General features: G+C 42.8%; 1 protein-coding gene across 2 annotated transcripts in view; it reads left to right on the forward strand.

The window, feature by feature from the left end:
- Positions 1–3544: 3544 nt before the first annotated feature.
- LOC100136716 (collectin sub-family member 12) overlaps positions 3545–17686 on the forward strand; it is a 61210-nt gene continuing 47068 nt past the window's right edge. Inside the window, exons 1-2 of one of the 2 annotated variants that reach the window (XM_021562976.2) lie at positions 3545–4105; positions 8015–8065. In XM_021562976.2, coding sequence (XP_021418651.1) covers positions 4099–4105; positions 8015–8065 — 58 coding nt within the window. In that variant the 5' untranslated portion in view covers positions 3545–4098. Of the gene's footprint in view, positions 4106–8004; positions 8066–17686 lie in introns of those variants that run through there. The other variant, XM_036944235.1, reaches the window with a different exon arrangement.

The following is a 17686-nucleotide window of genomic DNA, read 5'->3' on the forward strand; positions in this document are numbered from 1 at the left end:
GTTTGTTGGTGGTGTGGACACCAATGAAATTGAAGCTTTCAACCTGCTCCACTACAGCCCCGTCGATGAGAATGGGGGCATGCCCGGTACTCCTTTTCCTGTAGTCCACAATCATCTCCTTAGTCTTGATCACGTTGAGGGAGGGAGAGACCACACTGCCAGGACTCTGACCTCCTCCCTATAGGCTGTCTCATCATTGTTGGTGATCAGGCCTACCACTGTTGTTTCGTCGGCAAACTTAATGATGGAGTCGTGCTTCGCAATGCAGTCATGGGTGAACAGGGAGTACAGGAGGGGACTAAGCACGCACCCCTGAGAGTCCCCTGTGTTAAAGATCAGCGTGGCAGATGGGTTGTTACCTACCCTTACCACCTGGGGGCGGCCCGTCAGGAAGTCCAGGATCCAGTTGCAGAGGGAGGTGTTTAGTCCCAGGGTCCTTAGCTTAGTGATGGACTTTGAGGCCACATGGTGTTGAACACTAAGTTGTAGTCAATGAATAGCATTCTCATGTAGGTGTTCCTTTTGTCCAGGTGGGAAAGGGCAGTGTGGAGTATAATAGAGATTGCGTCATCTGTGCCTACAGATGTGAGTGCTACGGGTCGGTAGTCATTTAGGCAGGTTACCTTGGTGTTCTTGGGCACGTGGATTATGGTGGTCTGCTTGAAACATGTTGGTATTACAGACTCGGGCAGGGAAAGTTTGTAAATGCCAGGGAAGACATTTGTCAGTTGGTCAGCGCATGCTCTGAGTACACGTCCTGCTGGTCCATCTGGCCCTGCAGCCTTGTGAATGTTGACCTGTTTAAAGGTCTTACTCACATTGGCTATGGAGAGCATGATCACACATTCGTCTGGAACAGCTGATACTCTCATGCATGCTTCAGTGTTGCTTGCCTCGAAGCGATCATAGAAGTTATTTAGCTCATTTGGTAGGCTCGTGTCACTGGGCAGCACACGGCTGTGCTTCCCTTTGTAGTCCGTAATAGTTTGTAAACCCTGCCACATCCGGCAAACGTCGGATCCGGTGTAGTAAGATTCAATCTTAGTGCTGTAATGACACTTTGACTGCTTGATGGTTCGTCGGAGGGCATAGCGGGATTTCTTATAAGCGTCCGGGTTAAAGTCCCACTCCTTGATAGCGGCAGCTCTACCCTTTAGCTCAGTGCGGATGTTGCCTGTAATCCATGGCTTCTGATTGGGGTATGTACGTTTTCAAGTCTTGCCATAGATTTCAAGACGATTTAAGTCAGAACTGTAACTAGGCTACTCAGGAACATTCAATGTCATGTTGGTAAGCAATTCCAGTGTATATTTGGCCTTATGTTTTATGTTATTGTCTTGCTGAAAGGTGAATTTGTCTCAGTGTCTGTTGGAAAGCAGACTGAACCAGGTTTGCCTCAAGAATTTTGCCTGTGCTTAGCTCTATTGCGTTCCTTTTTATCCTAAAAAATACCCTAGACCTTGTTGATGACAAGCATACCCATAACATGATGCAGCCACCAGCATGCTTGAAAGTATGAAGAGTGGTAATCAGTGATGTGTTGTGTTGAATTTGCCCCAAACATCATTCTTTGTATTCCGGACATAAAGTTTTACTTTAGTGCCAAATAGCAAACAGAATACATATTTTGGAATATTATTATTGTATCTTTGTAGTGACTGGGTGTATTGATACACAATCCAAAGTGTAATTAATAACTTCACCATGCTCAAAGGGATATTCAATGTCTGCTTTTTTTTTTTATACCAATCTACCAATAGGTGCCCTTCTTTGCGAGGCATTTGAAAACCTCCCTGGTCTTTGTGGTTGAATCTGTTTTTTAAATTCACTGCTCAACTGAGGGACCTTACAGATGTGTGGGATACATAGATGAGGTAGTCATTCAAAATCATGTAAACATCATTGTAGACAGAGTCCATGCAACTTTTTTAGTGACTTCTTAAGCACATTTTTACTCCTGAACTTATGAGGGCTTGCCATAACAAAGGGGTTGAATACTTATTGACTCAAGACATTTAAGTTTTCAATTTTAATTAATTCTGAAACATTTCAAAAAACATAATTCCACTTTGACATTATGGGATATTGTGTGTTGGCCAGTGACACAAAATCAAATTTGAATACATTTTAAATTCAGGCTGTAAGACAACAAAATGTGGAAAAAGTCAAGGGGTGTGAATACTTACTGAAGGCACTGTATTTCTTGCCTGGTTAATATGAACCCTCTGTACTGCACAGAGCCCTGACACAGCAAATGAGGTCCCAACCTCTAAATGAGGCCCAGCAGGAGTCTGGTATATAGACTACCTGCCACTCAACTGCTTTCTATCAGCAAGCCCTGATCTCTACCTGGGCACTAATACCAACCTGCTGCTCCAATTATAGCCAACAGTAAAAAAAAAAAAAAAACGTTAAAAAAATAAATTAAAAAAACAGTTTTGCAGCCCTATGGAAAACACTGGATGACCCCTCAAATTATTTCAGACTGGTCTAGAAGCCGATACGGACTGTGTCATAACCCAAGCCCTTAACACTGAGCCTGGGTTAGGCTTGGTTATGGGCTCTTATCCATAAATAAGAAAACTGAGTCCCAAATGGCACCATATTCCCTATATAATGCGCTATGGGCTCTTGTCAAACAGGATATTGTGCCATTTGGAATGCACCGGAAGCTTTACGAGGTGATCTGTGGCTGCTCTTTAAAGCTTGGGGGATTTTCAGTTTTTCCCTGAAATCGATCTGTTTGTAGAATCAGATTGTGACTGAACGCGTGCCAGAGGATCAGCTTGAGTGCGAACACCAAGGGAGTGTGCCGCAAAACACATGCATGCACCCGCACACAAACACCCCCCCACACACACACGCACATAAGCACGCGCACACACACGTACACAATTAATGCTTTGTTCAATGTGGACATAAGCGCCAAACGTAGGTGACTCTATATTACTTTGGGCCGTTTTAGACGAAACAGAAACGCCGTGTGTACTCGTATCCCATTGACACTCAGTAAAACATGTGGCTTTAAGATAAGATAAAATATACTAATTGCCTTGATGTCCTAATTAGCCTGAGAAGACCCTGTGTATTTGATCAGCGAGCTGCATCTGCAGGGCAATGACATTTCAGGGGCCACAAACCAAAGAGGGTAAGGTCTGTGTTTGGGTTCCCATTAGGCTGAATAAAATGGTCTGGCATTCCTAGCAACATTCCCAGCTGTGAGAGTAGTAACTTCTCTCAAGGGTGATAATAGTTATTGGTGGTAGTGCAAACTTACAACTTTATAAAAGAGTGGATGGATATTGAACATTCCAACTGTTTTGTCTAATATCCTATAAATACTACTTGAAGTGAGAAAGAATGCACACAAAAAAATGCAGTGCACTGTCTAATGTCCCAGGTTGGTTCAGTGATGTTGGTTGAGCCCCCTCCGCAACCCCTTTGAAATGGTCTTTAATGAGTACCAGATTTTTCACCCAGAGGACGCGATCGCCATCAAGCCAGTAATCTAATCTCATCTCCTGCTAGCAGCTCCACAAGGGTCCCAGAGTTCGCGCTGAAAGGCATCCTCACCTTTTCCCCTTTAAGGAGTGCGAGGAGTGGGGGGGAATCGGACAGATGTAGAACACACGTGGTTTGCTGCTAGAACGGGGCTCCAGACGCGGGACTTCCTTTGGCTTTGACATTTTTGTGGGTTTGTGATTGTGGCAGGCGCAGCGTACTGGAAAGAAGACATCAACAACCTAACACTATTGCCACGGGTGCATTTTACAGAGCTACACAAAATATTACGAATACGTGAACTTTTAAATTTCTCTCCAACGCAAGCTACATATTTTATTCAACTATGTATGCAAATAACGGAACGATGACATTCTAACGGGATGTTCGGGATGAACAAATAGCCTAACGGAGCGGTTCGTGCGCAATCATTACATTTTGCAGTTGGGGGAGCTGAACTTTTTGTGTACACGTTTAGTTTTCTGTTCTCAAAGCAACTGATTCAACTCTGCCCGGTTGGACGGAACTTTGAGATGCGCTAAAAGTGACATAGAGACTCTCATCTCTTCTACACTCCTAACAGATTTATATAACGCCATGAAAGGTACAGTATGTGTTATGCACAGTTATGTTCATCTTAAAATTGAGTTTTGAGAAGTTTGAAGTCGTAGCTAAACTATGATTTCGATGAATTGACGGTTTTCTGTATATGTGTGCGTGCGTGCTTATTTGTGCGTTGGGCTGTGTGTTGCACATCTGGATGAGATTAAGAGCCTGTGGTGTGGAGTTCAGCTGCGTTGGGAAATGACTTGGCCTTTCTCCGCCAGTCGCATCATTCTCTATAGTTGGACAATGAGAGAGTGGCTGTCTTTGTTTGATAATTTGGTCGTTGGTGATATGCCCTACATGTATGATAGCAGTGATATCTTTGGTCTAGGCTGCAGTAATATTACTCAAGTGACATTTGAACCATATTTTATGCATGGTAGTGTATTGCGTATTAGATTATTTTTTTGTGTTTTACACGGATCTGTCATTTTCTCCTTATAAATCGATGTATTCCATTATATAGTTATGTTAACTCCCCTGCGAAACACCGTTTTGTTATCTTACCTGTGCGAAATAAAAACTTAACACCATAGATGGTAGTACTCAGATAGATGTGTCTCTCAAATTCAGAAGTGATCAGGGAACAATATCACTGTAACAATTGCTGTAAGTTTCCAGCGAAAGATGTACATAGACCTACTGTAAATCTATATTACAGTACAGTACTGTAAAGAGCAATGCATTATGGGGGCTACATTTGTGCAATATGCTAAAATTGCTCCGCCATTTCTTTGTTGCTAAAATTTGGTTAATTTCAATTTATGTGACAAAACAAGTATAGTGTGGAGAATCGTTGTACCATCTAAACCGCTGTGGGATATATTTTACATAACTAAAAATATTGTATTTTCAGCTGTTTGAAGCTGGGGTACTAAACCGAAAGTAACTTAAGAACGGGAAGCAAAGAAATAGTGCACATAGAACAGATCTACCACTTCTTAGACTTGCTTTTAATGCAAATTACATATCTATAACTCACATTTGTATTTGAATTCAGTCAGGTCAACCCCCAAAAAGTTACATATTGCAGCTTTAACCATAAAGTACTATATTGTTGTGTTGTATATTTATTGCAGCATTCTTTAAATTATGGCAAAGTTTTGGGATAAATGTTGTGGAAGGGGAAAGAATCGATAGCTCAACATATTTTGGCGTGACTTGTAAGTGGCTCTACGGTATTTGGTGCATCCGTTAGTGAGAATGCTGTAGCAATTGAACTGATATGTGGTTGAAGTTCCCTAATCATTTCATGTGTAAAGGGGACAGATCAGAGTGGCAACAAGTCTTAAACCTTTACTGGTTGAGTTTTTTGCCAAGTCCTTTTGGTCTGCTTGGCGCTGTAGTCACAGCCACTTTGGAAGTCTTTGCAAGCGATATAAAACACCAAATATTCATAAATATTCTGTACTATACAAATGCCTAGCAGTCAACCTGTTTGCACCAGTCCCGTGTAATTACAGTAAAATACCAATATTACGATTACAGTAGCATTTACTTTCATACAGTATAGTTGTCACGGGTGTCGTTGGAAGTAGACCAAGGTGCAGCGTGGTGGTGATTTGTATTTTAAAATGTCGCCAACAAAACAACAAACGAAAGAAACAACCTTGAAGCTTAACAGGGCTAAGTGCCACAAACAACTACCCACACTGAAAGGAGGGGGGAAAAAGGGCTACCTAAGTATGACTCCCAATCAGAGACGACGATAGACAGCTGTCCCTGCCAACACATAGAAACACAAATCATAGAAATAAAGGGCAGAAAATGCCCACCCAAATCACACCCTGACCAAACCAAAAAGAGGCATAAAAAAGTCTCTCTAAGGTCAGGGCGTGACAATAGTAGGTACATTTTTAAGTATTGTACTGTATCGTTGCTCGGATATTACAGTTGCTCGGACATTACAGTAACTTCAAGTTACTGTGAATATTACAGTAACAGTCTTTGCACTAGCCAGAGATGGGCAAAGATACATCAAAAGGTACCTTGTTACAAATGAAGACCAATGTATCCTTAACTACAACAACATTCTCAGTAACTTTTTACTTGCTATTATTGTGCTAGGTTTTTTATTTCATCAACGTCATTTAGCAGACACTCTTATCCAGAGTGACTTACAGTCAGTGCATTGAACTAAGGAAGATCAACAAGAACATATCACAATCATGGCAAGTAAAAAGATGATGTTACCATTACCGAAAAATGTTGTCGTTAAGCGAGCACCTTGTAAGTTTTTTTTTTGTATTAGAAAATACAGGTATTCAATATAGGTATTGAAAATATGGAAATACCTATATTGAATACATGTAACAGAAATACTGCAGATCGTTGGAACTAGCTGCCTGGGCTGTAAATCTGCAACAGTAATGCACCGTAAATTCGAGAAATACAGCATGTTGCTGTAGTCAGGTGGTCCAGTAATATGCTGTAAATTTGTGTTTCAGTAAAGGTCATATAAATCTACAGTAATTTACTGGTTTCTGTGCTGCTAGTAATTTACTGCACATTTACAGTAACCTACTAGCTACTGTGCTGCCAGTAATTTATTGTAAAACAAAATACAGGAAATGTCTTAGTGTAGAACATCTCATATGTCCATTTTGGACCTCTCTGTCACACAGGTTGCATCCCAAATGGCGCCCTATTCTCTATGTTGTGTACTACCGCCCTCCTCAACCTCCTTCTCCCCTCCCCCTCACACTGCCCCCAGTCAAAACTGCATCTCTCCCTCTCCTACATCTGCTAGCCATTGTCAGTGATGTTCTTATCTTTCTGCAGCCTCCCTGCGCTGGCTTCTAGTGTAAGTGGAGTGCAGTGTAGTGTGGCAAAGTGTAATTAGGGTTTAAAGTCAACAACCCAGAGAAACCGCAGCTTGTGGCTTTTACAGGCCTGAGTCCTCCTGTCTCCTTTCCACATAGAAAGAGGCTCTTGATGGGGAGTTATAGCCTCTATAACATACCACGATGATAAAGCTATGTGCTGAGTAAGGCCTATACATTCGCCCCCAGAGAGAAAGACATTTGTGTAGTGTCCTGGGCTGCAGCAAATGCCTGTTGGTGTCCTGCATCCATTTGGTTACCTAGGGTTACGTCTCAAATGGCACCCTATTCCCTTTATAGTGCACTACATTTGACTACAGCCATGTAAGCCCTGGTTAAAAGTAGTGCACGACAGGTGCCATTGTGGACACATCCCCGGTGCTGCATAATTCTTCAGACATGCCGGAAGTGTCATATTATAAACAGTCTGTGTCAGTTGTACTTTTATCACATACACTGGATTCCCTGTGAAACGTGGAGTGCTAACGTGTGTACATATAACAGTCCCTCCAGGATCTTGCCATTTTTGTTGTGATAGTTAAAGGCTGAAAATGCTTGGTTATATCACAAGGTCTCTCAACCAGAGAGAACCATGGTAACAGAACAGTTCCGGGGAGAACATTCTGTCCTGACCTTTGCTGAGGTTGGGTGGGGTACTCATTCCTCTGGGGAGTTGATATATTCAGTGTCAAATGTTTTTTGACCAGGGCCCATATACTATAGTAGTATAGGACCCTATACAGTAAGTAGGGTGCCATTTGGGATGCAATAATGCAGTGTATATGAAGGATTATAGAGAGATATATTTAGTTGATCATTCAATACACAATACAACCACATCCTAACGCATTTAAAATCATTGAGGATGACACAAAAAAAGTCAAAACGTATTTCCATTGTGGTAAATGTAGTCAACCCACGCAGTTGATTTCAGTGTGTGATGTGACTTTACCATCTTCTTGATCTATATGGTGTTTTTGTTCTGGAACCAATGGAGTATAGGCTACACGGTCCATTCGTTGCCGTGTGTGATTTCTCTCTCAGACCTCATGGTAACACACATGTCTCTGTTGTCATGCCCACAGACGATTTTGCAGACGAGGAGGAAGTACAGTCTTTTGGATACAAGAGGTTCGGTGAGTAGAGCACAACTCTCCTTACTCTCTTTACTCAATTCCCCACTGAGAGAAATATCAATCTCCCTTATCACCATCGTGTGATACTTTGCATGCGTCTCACATGACAACTCATTCCCTATGAAGTGCACTACCCATAGGGCTATGGTGAAAAGGAATGCATCACACAAGGCAGTCTGTCTCCCCACTGCCTTTGGGTCAGGGGGTCAGTGATGCGTTCCTGTCTGGACCGCGCAGGGTTAAACACAACAGCTCATTCTGGCTGACAGCGTGTGCGATCCAACCTCGCCACTGGTCCAAAAGCAGCAATCACAGCCTGCTTGGGTCAGGATGTCACAACTTCATAAATACACATACACTCAGTCACTGATAGACACACACCGTGCACACTCACACTCTCAAACATACATACATACAGAGTAAAAGAGAGAAGAGGGAGACAGAAACACCCCTCGAGGGAGAGAGAGTCTAACTGAACAGAGCAATCTTCAATCATGGGACATCGAGGAAATGCTATAGATGGAAGGAATGTAGTGTAGAAATCTACCAAAAACAAATTCAATCCCTTTTAGTTGACTTCCTGGACAAAATATTTCACTCTAATAGTGAAGATGTAAACTTGCCGTTAGAAAGTGTAAACAGTATATTTGACCTTTCAGCTTCCCTATCAAATAAAAAAAATTCAAGTAGACAATCTAAGAAAATGAAAAACAATGACAAATGGTTTGATGAAGAATGAAAAATATAAGAAAGAAATTGAGAAACCATTCTAACCAAAAACATAGATACCCAGAAAACCTGAGTCTACACCTTCACCATGGTGAATCACTAAAACAATAAAGAAATACAGTACGGAAAAAGAAGCAACAGCACGTCAGAAATCAGCTCAATGTAATTGAAGAGTTCATAGAATCTAACCACTTCTGGGAAGATTGGAACACACTAAACAAACAACATGAAGAGTTATCTATCCAAAACAAAGATGTGGATAAACCACTTCTCCAATCTTTTTGGCTCTATAACAAAGAACAAAAAACAAAAACATACATATACATTATCAATTGCAAATCTTAGAATCAGCTTTTAAAGACTACTAGAACCCACTGTATTATCCAATTACATTGAATGAACTACAGGACAAAATACAAACCCTCCAACCCAAAAAGGCCTGTGGTATCCTACATGAAATGATAAAATATACAGATCACAAATTCCAATTGGCTATACTTAAGATCTTTAACATCATCCTCAGCTCTGGCATCTTCCCCAATATTCAGAACCAAGGACTGATAACCCCAATGCACAAAAGTGGAGACACGTTTGACTCCAGTAACTCCCGTTTGATATGCGTCAACAGCAACCTTGGGAAAATCCTCGGCATTATCATTAACAGCAGACTTGTACATTTCTTCAGTGAAAACAATGTACTGAGCAAATGTCAAATTGGCTTTTTACCAAATTATCATATTCACCATGCACATCCTAATTGACCAACAAACAAACCAAAACAAAGGCAAAGTCTTCTCGTGCTTTGATTTCAGAAATTAAATTTGGCATGAGAGTCTACTATACAAATTGATGGAAAATGGTGTTGGGAAAAAACACACGACATTATAAAATCCATGTAAAGAAACAAGTGTGCGGTTAAAATTGGCAAAAAACACACATTTCTTTCCACAGTGGTGAGACAGGGATGCAGCTTAAGCCCCACATTTTTCAACATATACAGTTGAAGTCGGAAGTTTACATACGCCTTAGCCAAATACATTTAAACTCAGTTTTTCACAATTCCTGACATTTAATCCAAGTAAAAATTCCCTGTCTTAGGTCAGTTAGGATCACCACTTTATTTTAATGTGAAATGTCAGAATAATAGTAGAAATAATTATTTATTTCAGCTTTAATTTCTTTGATCACATTCCCAGTGGGTCAGAAGTTTATATACACTCAATTAGTATTTGGTAGCATTGCCATTACATTGTTTAACTTGGGTCAAACCTTAGTAGCCTTCCACAAGCGTCCCACAATAAGTTGGGTGAATTTTGGCCCATTTCTCCTGACAGAGCTGGTGTAACTAAGTCAGGTTTCTAGGCCTCCTTGTTCACACACAGTTTCAGTTCTGCCAACAAATTTTCTATGGGTTTGAGGTCAGGGCTTTGTGATGGCCACTCCAATACCTTGACTTTGTTGTCCTTAAGCCATTTTGCAACAACTTTGGAAGTTTGCTTGGGGTCATTGTCCATTTGAAAGACCCATTTGCAACCAAGCTTTAAATTCCTGACTGATGTCTTGAGACTTTGCTTCGATATATCCACAATTTTCCTGGCTCATGATGCCATCTATTTTGTGAAGTGCACCAGTCCCTTCTGCAGCAAAGCACCCCCACAACATGATGCTGCCACCATCGTGCTTCACGGTTGGGATGGTGTTCTTCGGCTTGCAAGCCTCCCCCTTTCCCTCCAAACATAACAATGGTCATTATGGCCAAACAGTTCTATTTTTGTTTCATCAGACCAGAGGACTTCTCCAAAAAAGTACGATCTTTGTCCCTATGTGCAGTTACAAACCCTAGTCTGGCTTTTTTATGGTGGTTATGGAGCAGTGGAATCTTCGTTGTTGAGCGGCCTTTACGGTTATGTCGATATAGGACTAATTTTACTGTGGATATAGATACTTTTTACCTGTTTCCTCCAGCATCTTCACAAGGTCCTTTGCTGTTGTTCTGGGATTGATTTGCACTTTTCACACCAAAGTACGTTCATCTCTAGGAGATAGAACATGTCTCCTTCCTGAGCGGTATGACGGCTGCGTGGTCCTATAGTGTTTATGCTTGCGTACTATTGTTTGTACAGATGAACGTGGTACCTTCAGGCATTTGGAAATTGATCCCAAGGATGAGCCAGACTTGTGGAGGTCTACAATTGTTTTTCTGAAGTCTTGGCTGATTTCTTTGGACTTTCCCATGATGTCAAGGAAAGAGGCACTGAGTTTGAATGTAGGCCTTGAAATACATCCACAGGTACACTTCCAGTTGACTCAAATTATGTCAATTAGCCTATCAGAAGCCTCTAAACACATGACATCATCTTCTGGAATTTTCCAAGCTGTTTAACAGAGAGTACAGTGGCAGAATACCTGACCACTGTACCTGAAACAAACTTTAGGAAAGCTTTGACTATGTACAGACTTAGTGACACACCGGTTGACTTGATTAACATACAAGACAAACTGGCACAGAGAGCCAGGAAACACAGGGATAAATACACTGGGGAAAATAAGCGACACCTGGAGGGGGTGGAGACAATCACAGGAACAGGTGAAACAGATCAGGGCGTGACACAGTGTGCAATCACAGCAGCAAGATTTGTGACCTGTTGCCACAAGAAAAGGTCAACCAGTGAAGAACAAACACCATTGTAAATACAACTCATATTTATGCTTATTTATTTTCCCTTTTTTACTTTAACTATTTGCATATTGTTACAACACTGTATGTAGACATAGTATGACATTTGAAATGTCTTTATTCTTTTGGAATGTTTGTAATGTTTACCGTTAATGTTTTATTGTTTATTTCACTTTTGTTTAGTATCTATTTCACTTGCTTTGGCAATGTAAACATATGTTTACAATGCTAATAAAGCCCCTTGAATTGAACTTAATTGAGGGACAGAGAGAGAGAGAGAGAGAGAGAGAGAGAGAGAGAGAGAGAGCGAGAGAGAGAGTACTCTGCCATTGTTCTGTTGATCCAAAAAGTCTGGAGGATGATGCTTCAGTCCAGAATTAGTCATCCACACATAGTGTGACTCAGGTCCATCAGGGAGGATGGAGTGATGAAGCGATAGAGGGAGGAATGGTCCCCCATGTTTATCCCGGCACCAGTGGAGACAAACTCAAACTGTGCTAAAACACAATCTCTCTCATCAAGGTGTCACCTGAGAGGAAGCATCCTGTTTGTGTTTGTGTGAGCGGGCTGCATCGAGAGACGCCAGCCCTCCACTCATTGGATATGTCCAAAATGGCACCCTATTCCCTATGTAGTGCACTACTCTTGGCCAGAGCCCTATGGAAGATTAAAGGGTGCCAATTTGGACGCATCCGGACTAGACAAGAGCTCTCAGGGAACGAGGCCAAATAGCAAAGGCCAGTTTCGCTTTTACATTTATTTAAATGAACTCTGGACATGTGTAAGGCCTCGTAGGAGCAGAGAAGAGCCAGGCTGAGGAGAGTAGCTGCTGAACTCTGTGCAACCCAACCAGGGAGGGGATTCTGCTCTTGGCCCTGGGAGGACTATGCTAAAAGTAGTGCACTATATAGGGAATAGGGTTTCTATTTGGGACACAGGCAATGGCAGCTGTTGGCCTGGCCTACCATGCTCTTATAGGCCCGTCTCCTCACTCTGAAGCTGTTATTGTACAAAATAACTATTTGCATGATGATCATTAAGTGCAGTGCTTGTAACTTTTAAACTATAGTGTAAATGAACCATTTATATTTCTCAATGCCTAGCTTGAGTATTAAACCCCTGAAGTCACCAGGTTCGATGGAGAGGGGTGTCTTCTAAACTGCATAGGGGAGACTCTCAACCAACATTGTATGACTTTACCCCGGAGTTTGGCCTAAAGACATAGACTTTGGTGATTCCAACTATGTGTTCTCGTCGAACATTACCTTAAATATGGAGTTGGTCCCCCCTTTGCTACTATACCAGCCTCCACTTACAGTAGATGTTGGAACATTGTTGCGGGGCCTTGCTTCCTTTCAGCCACAAGAGTATTAGTGAGGTCGGGCACTGATGTTGGACGATTAGGCCTCGCTCGCAGTTGGCGTTCCAATTAATCCTAAAGATGTTCGATGGGGTTAAGGTCAGGGCTCTGTGCAGGCCAGTCAAGTTCTTCCACCCCAATCTCGACAAACCATTTCTATATGGACCTCGCGGTCCCGTTCTGTAAGCTTGCGTGGCCTACCACTTCGCGGCTGAGCCGTTGTTGCTCCTAGGTGTTTCCACTTTACAAAGGTGACATCCTATGACAGTGCCACGTTGAAAGTCTCTGAACTCTTCAGTAAGGCCATTCTACTGCCAATGTTTGTCTATGGCTGAGTGCTCAAATTTATACACCTGTCAGCAACGGGCATAGCTGAAATAGCCAAATCCACTAATTTGAAGGGGTGCCCACTTACTTTTGTATATATTGTGTGGTATGTCCTGGCCTCCCAAAAATACCTCTTCCACTGTGGCACTGGTGTTGTCCTGGTGTTATACTAAGGACATTGTCCTCAAATTGTATAGTCTGGGACGGGGGTGATTTTACAATACGATGTCTCACTGAAAGTGAAAGGGATGATTGTAAAAGTTTTTTTGTCCCTTTTGTTTACCTTGTCTCTCTCAAGTTGTTTATCAGACTTCCTCCTCCTCGAGTATGTCCTTCCGTTTAACCTCTTTTGGGGAATTCCAGTCATTTTGGGACTACAGCTGGCAGTAGTAGTCCCAGTGTTCTCATGAAATGCAGGCTGATCCGTAAGGCAGGTACAGGTATTCGCAGAACATTGAGCCAACCACCCTTTTCCACCTTTTCTCAGCATATCCAAACTCTCTCAGGACAAGATGGCTGAATTTCAGAGTGAGAGCGAGCGGAGTGAACTCAAGCTTAGCTCGGGCATTCTTTCCAGCACAAAGACCTTGGGATCGTCATATAAAAAGCTAGAAGGTGTAATATCAACACACATGTCCCACTAACATTTTGTGACCACATGTTGAAATGTGTATATGTGCTTTTGGTGGAGTCTTGACACAAGTACTGACATATGTGCGGAGTCACCCAGATAACCATTGAACTGTCTTTCTCTTTTTTTCTCTGAGTGTTCGAAGAAGCTGAGCGGATATGACCTTGGGTTTATGCAAAGATACATATTCAACAGATATTCTTTTTACTGTTTCTCCTTTTGCCGTCTGTCTTTTCCACTTCTCCCTCTCACACACACGCATGGGCTGAGTGAATTCATATGGTATTCCCATCAGTCTCTCCTCTGCCAAATTGAAGCCAGCTCAAGATTGCCTCCCTAGTCCTCAAGGTTTCGGACATATTTATTTTTCTGTGGGTGGTTGACATAGGAAGGCCATTAGCTTTTCGGGCCGAACCCCCACATCTCCTTTTAAATCTGTGGATAAAGGAGGATTTGTCATGGGCCATCTTGGACTTCAATCACCAACCTGGGCATCAATACCTTCAGATCTTCTGCTGCCAGCTACTGATGTGGATGAGTCAGCTCAGTGTGACTTTTTATTGGTGGGCTTTCATGTGTGAGTTTCCAGGTACAGGAGAGTAAAGGCTGGGAACAGCCAGAGAAGAACACGTAGATAAGTAATTATTGTAAGCAGCTGTCCCGGTGGGTGGACTCCTGGGATCTGGGGCTTGAGGTCTGAGGTCTAGGTTTGAGGGTTTCTCTTGAAACAAGTCCCAAATGACACCCTATCCCCTAGTGCACCGTGAAGGAAATAGGGTGCCATTTGGGATGAAGACTTCTTCTTCTACCACACATCTGGGTTTCTGGAGTCCTCGCCAGGCGTCCTGCGGACGGCGTGAAATCCAGAGTGTGCTGATCAGTTTCCTGCACTTGTTATGGTTTCACTCCCCGTCGGCACAGCCTGGTACATTCCAGGAGTGCGGTGCGGCGGTGGTGCTGGAGTCAGTGCCCGGGCCCAGCTGTGTCAGCAGCAGCAGTACACCAGCCGTACTGGTGGTTTCACTCCAACGGGACGCACCACACGCAACCTTCCCCTACCCAACCTCACCCCTTCTCTGACTCCCCCTCTTCCTATCCTCACCATCTCACGAGTGTCCCTGCCCAATGTTTGGTGTAGTGGGAAAATGAGTTAGTCAATAGCGAAGGATATTGACGTGGAATGAGGCGTAGCGTGCCACTGAATCTTTCCCACTGACCCCTATGGATTAAGCTGCGTCATCAATCTGCCGGTGCTATGCAGTGTTAGGCAGCACTATGAAGGGGTGGAATGCACTTTTATGTGGTTTTCGTCTCTTACTGAAGTTCAATCAATCAATCAATCAAATGTATTTCTAAAGCCCTTTTCACATCAGAAGTTGTGGCGTTGCAGTATAACTCCCCTGTCCCCATATTGCTCTCTCTGTTGAAAGCCTATGGTTGGTTTTGATGACCCTTTATTGTTGAAGGAATGCCATAAATGTTCTTGCCACGCCCTCTGCCTTCAAGGGGTTCATTTGTGCCATAGGGGGCAGAGGGAGTCCCCCAGACTCTTAGGTTGTTACTCTTTCAACATGTTCACATCTCTCTTCGTCTCTGTTTTTCCCTCTCTTTTAATGTGCATGCTTTTGGCCCATAATACATTTTGATTGTCCTTTGGTTGTGTTCAGACAGTTTGGAGATGGCTTAATTACATTTACGCTCATTGCCTAAGTAAAATATTCCATGGCTATGCCCTCATTGACACTTTTCCTATGAGGAATATTTTAAATTCTCAGTGAATGTCAAATCAAATCCAATCAAATTGTATTTGTCACATGCGTCGAATACAACAGGTGTAGACCTGGCAGTGAAATTCTTACTTACAAGCCCTAACCAACCATGCAGTTTTAAGAAAATACCACAACAAAAAAAGTAAGAGATAAGAATAACAAATAAAGAGCAGCAGTAAATAACAATAGCGGGTCTATATACAGGGGGTACCGGCACAGAGTCAATGTGTCAATGTGCGGGGCGACCGGTGTTGAGGAAATGTAGGTAGAGTTATTAAAGTGGCTATGTATAGATAATAACAGAGAGTAGGAGCAGCATGGAGGCGGGGGGGGGGGGGGGGGGGGGGGCAATACTCTTCTAGAATGAAGTAAAAACAATGATGAGGATAACTCTTTGACATAGCGAGAACCAACAGAGCGAAAGAGATGAACGAGAGCCAGGCCAATGTTTCGATTGGTTAGCTCGTGGTCAAACCCTACTAGTAATTACACACATCATCATCAGTCATCACTCAGTCAGACTGAGTCTCTGAAACCAGAAAACTAAGACACAGGTTTGACCTGAGAGGCCAAAACTACACACTTAACCTGACCTGACCGGGTGACCACGTGACTGTGTACGTACGGTCATCCACCGGTGCACCTCCTGCTAAGTCGTGGTGAAAGCAGGGAGAGATGGGAAGGGAAAGTACTTATGGAAGTCACCCAGGGACACGGCTACAAACCTGAGGCTCAACCTTGCAAAACCTTCCTGCAGGCCAGAGAGAAAAGAGAGGGAGAAGAGAATGAGAGAACAGAAGAAAGAAGGAGAGAAAAAAAAGAGAAAGAGGAGAGAGAGTGCCAGTGGATGAAGAATGAGTAAGAAAGAGAGAAGGAAGGAGAGAGAAAGAGAAACAGAGGGAATGTTTAGTTAGCGGAGGGGGGTGGAAAACCATAAATCTCTAGCTGAAAGACTGAAGCATAAAATGTAAAACCAGTCGTTAAAGAGAACAGGACAAGTTCTTAATTCCACATCTCCGGCTCAGTGCAAAAATATTCAAGGTTGTCCTACGTATTCCTTTCTCTGTCCAGGGAACAGACTGGTCACACTGAGAGAATAAACCAATACGAGTAAGAAGCTGAGGCTGAGGCCCTCATGGAGCCACTGTCAGAATATATACAAGGACGTATCTGCTCTGGTAAAGGAGAATCCTACACCCGTAGAGAGACAGAGGGATGGGAGAGAGAAAGAAGCATGGGGGGAATGACAGAGGGATGGGGAGAGAGATAACATTGATGGGGAGTATGAGCAAGAAGAACAAGAGGTGTTGAGAGGGAGTGGGGGGCTCAACCCGGGAGAGAGGAAGGGAGTGAAAATTAAGAGTGAAGACAAGTTGAAGGAAAACAGGGCTGATGAAAGACAGGAGCAGGAAGGGAAAAGGGAGCTCTTTGTGGGGAGATAAGAATGTCCAATATCTAGTTACACACTTACACTGTGTGTGTGTGTGCGTGTGTGCGTGTGTGCGTGTGTGTGTGTGTGTGTGTGTGTGTGTGTGTATTTGTGTGTGTATTTGTGTGTGTATTTGTGTGTGTACTTGTGTGCGTGTGTGTGTGTGCATGTGTGTGAAGGAGTGAGTGTTCTTCCCTACTTGGGGAATTTCAGCCGAACATGGTGTTTATGTTGATATGAAGCAATGACCTGCAGATAATTTGTCCAGTCACATGTTGCAAACTCTTATACACCGTTCTTACATTTCTAATGCTTAAGCTGTGATGTGTAGCTACATTGATATGGACAGAGATGTGCTGACGATTTCCCTTCAATGGCGAAGTAGCATTAAAGCGACTTATGTTTATAATGTCTTTATCATCTTTTTTATTATTTTTCATGACATACTTTGGCTTTCTTTCTCACGCGTTCACATTCTCCCTCAGACAGACATGCTCTCCAGACAGTCATAACTTGCTCCTATCGATTTGGAATCTCCCAGAACGATCGGAACCAGGCACGAGTGCCAAGTGAGAAATGGCCTAATATCATAAAGGACATGAATCTTTTCTTTCCAGAGAGACCTCCACTCATGGGCTCATCACCAAATCAGAGGCTGCATCTGAAAGGGTTCCCTATTCCCTATATAGTGCACTTCTT

The sequence above is a fragment of the Oncorhynchus mykiss genome, chromosome 15, assembly GCF_013265735.2.
Source record: "Oncorhynchus mykiss isolate Arlee chromosome 15, USDA_OmykA_1.1, whole genome shotgun sequence".
NCBI lineage: Eukaryota > Metazoa > Chordata > Actinopteri > Salmoniformes > Salmonidae > Oncorhynchus > Oncorhynchus mykiss.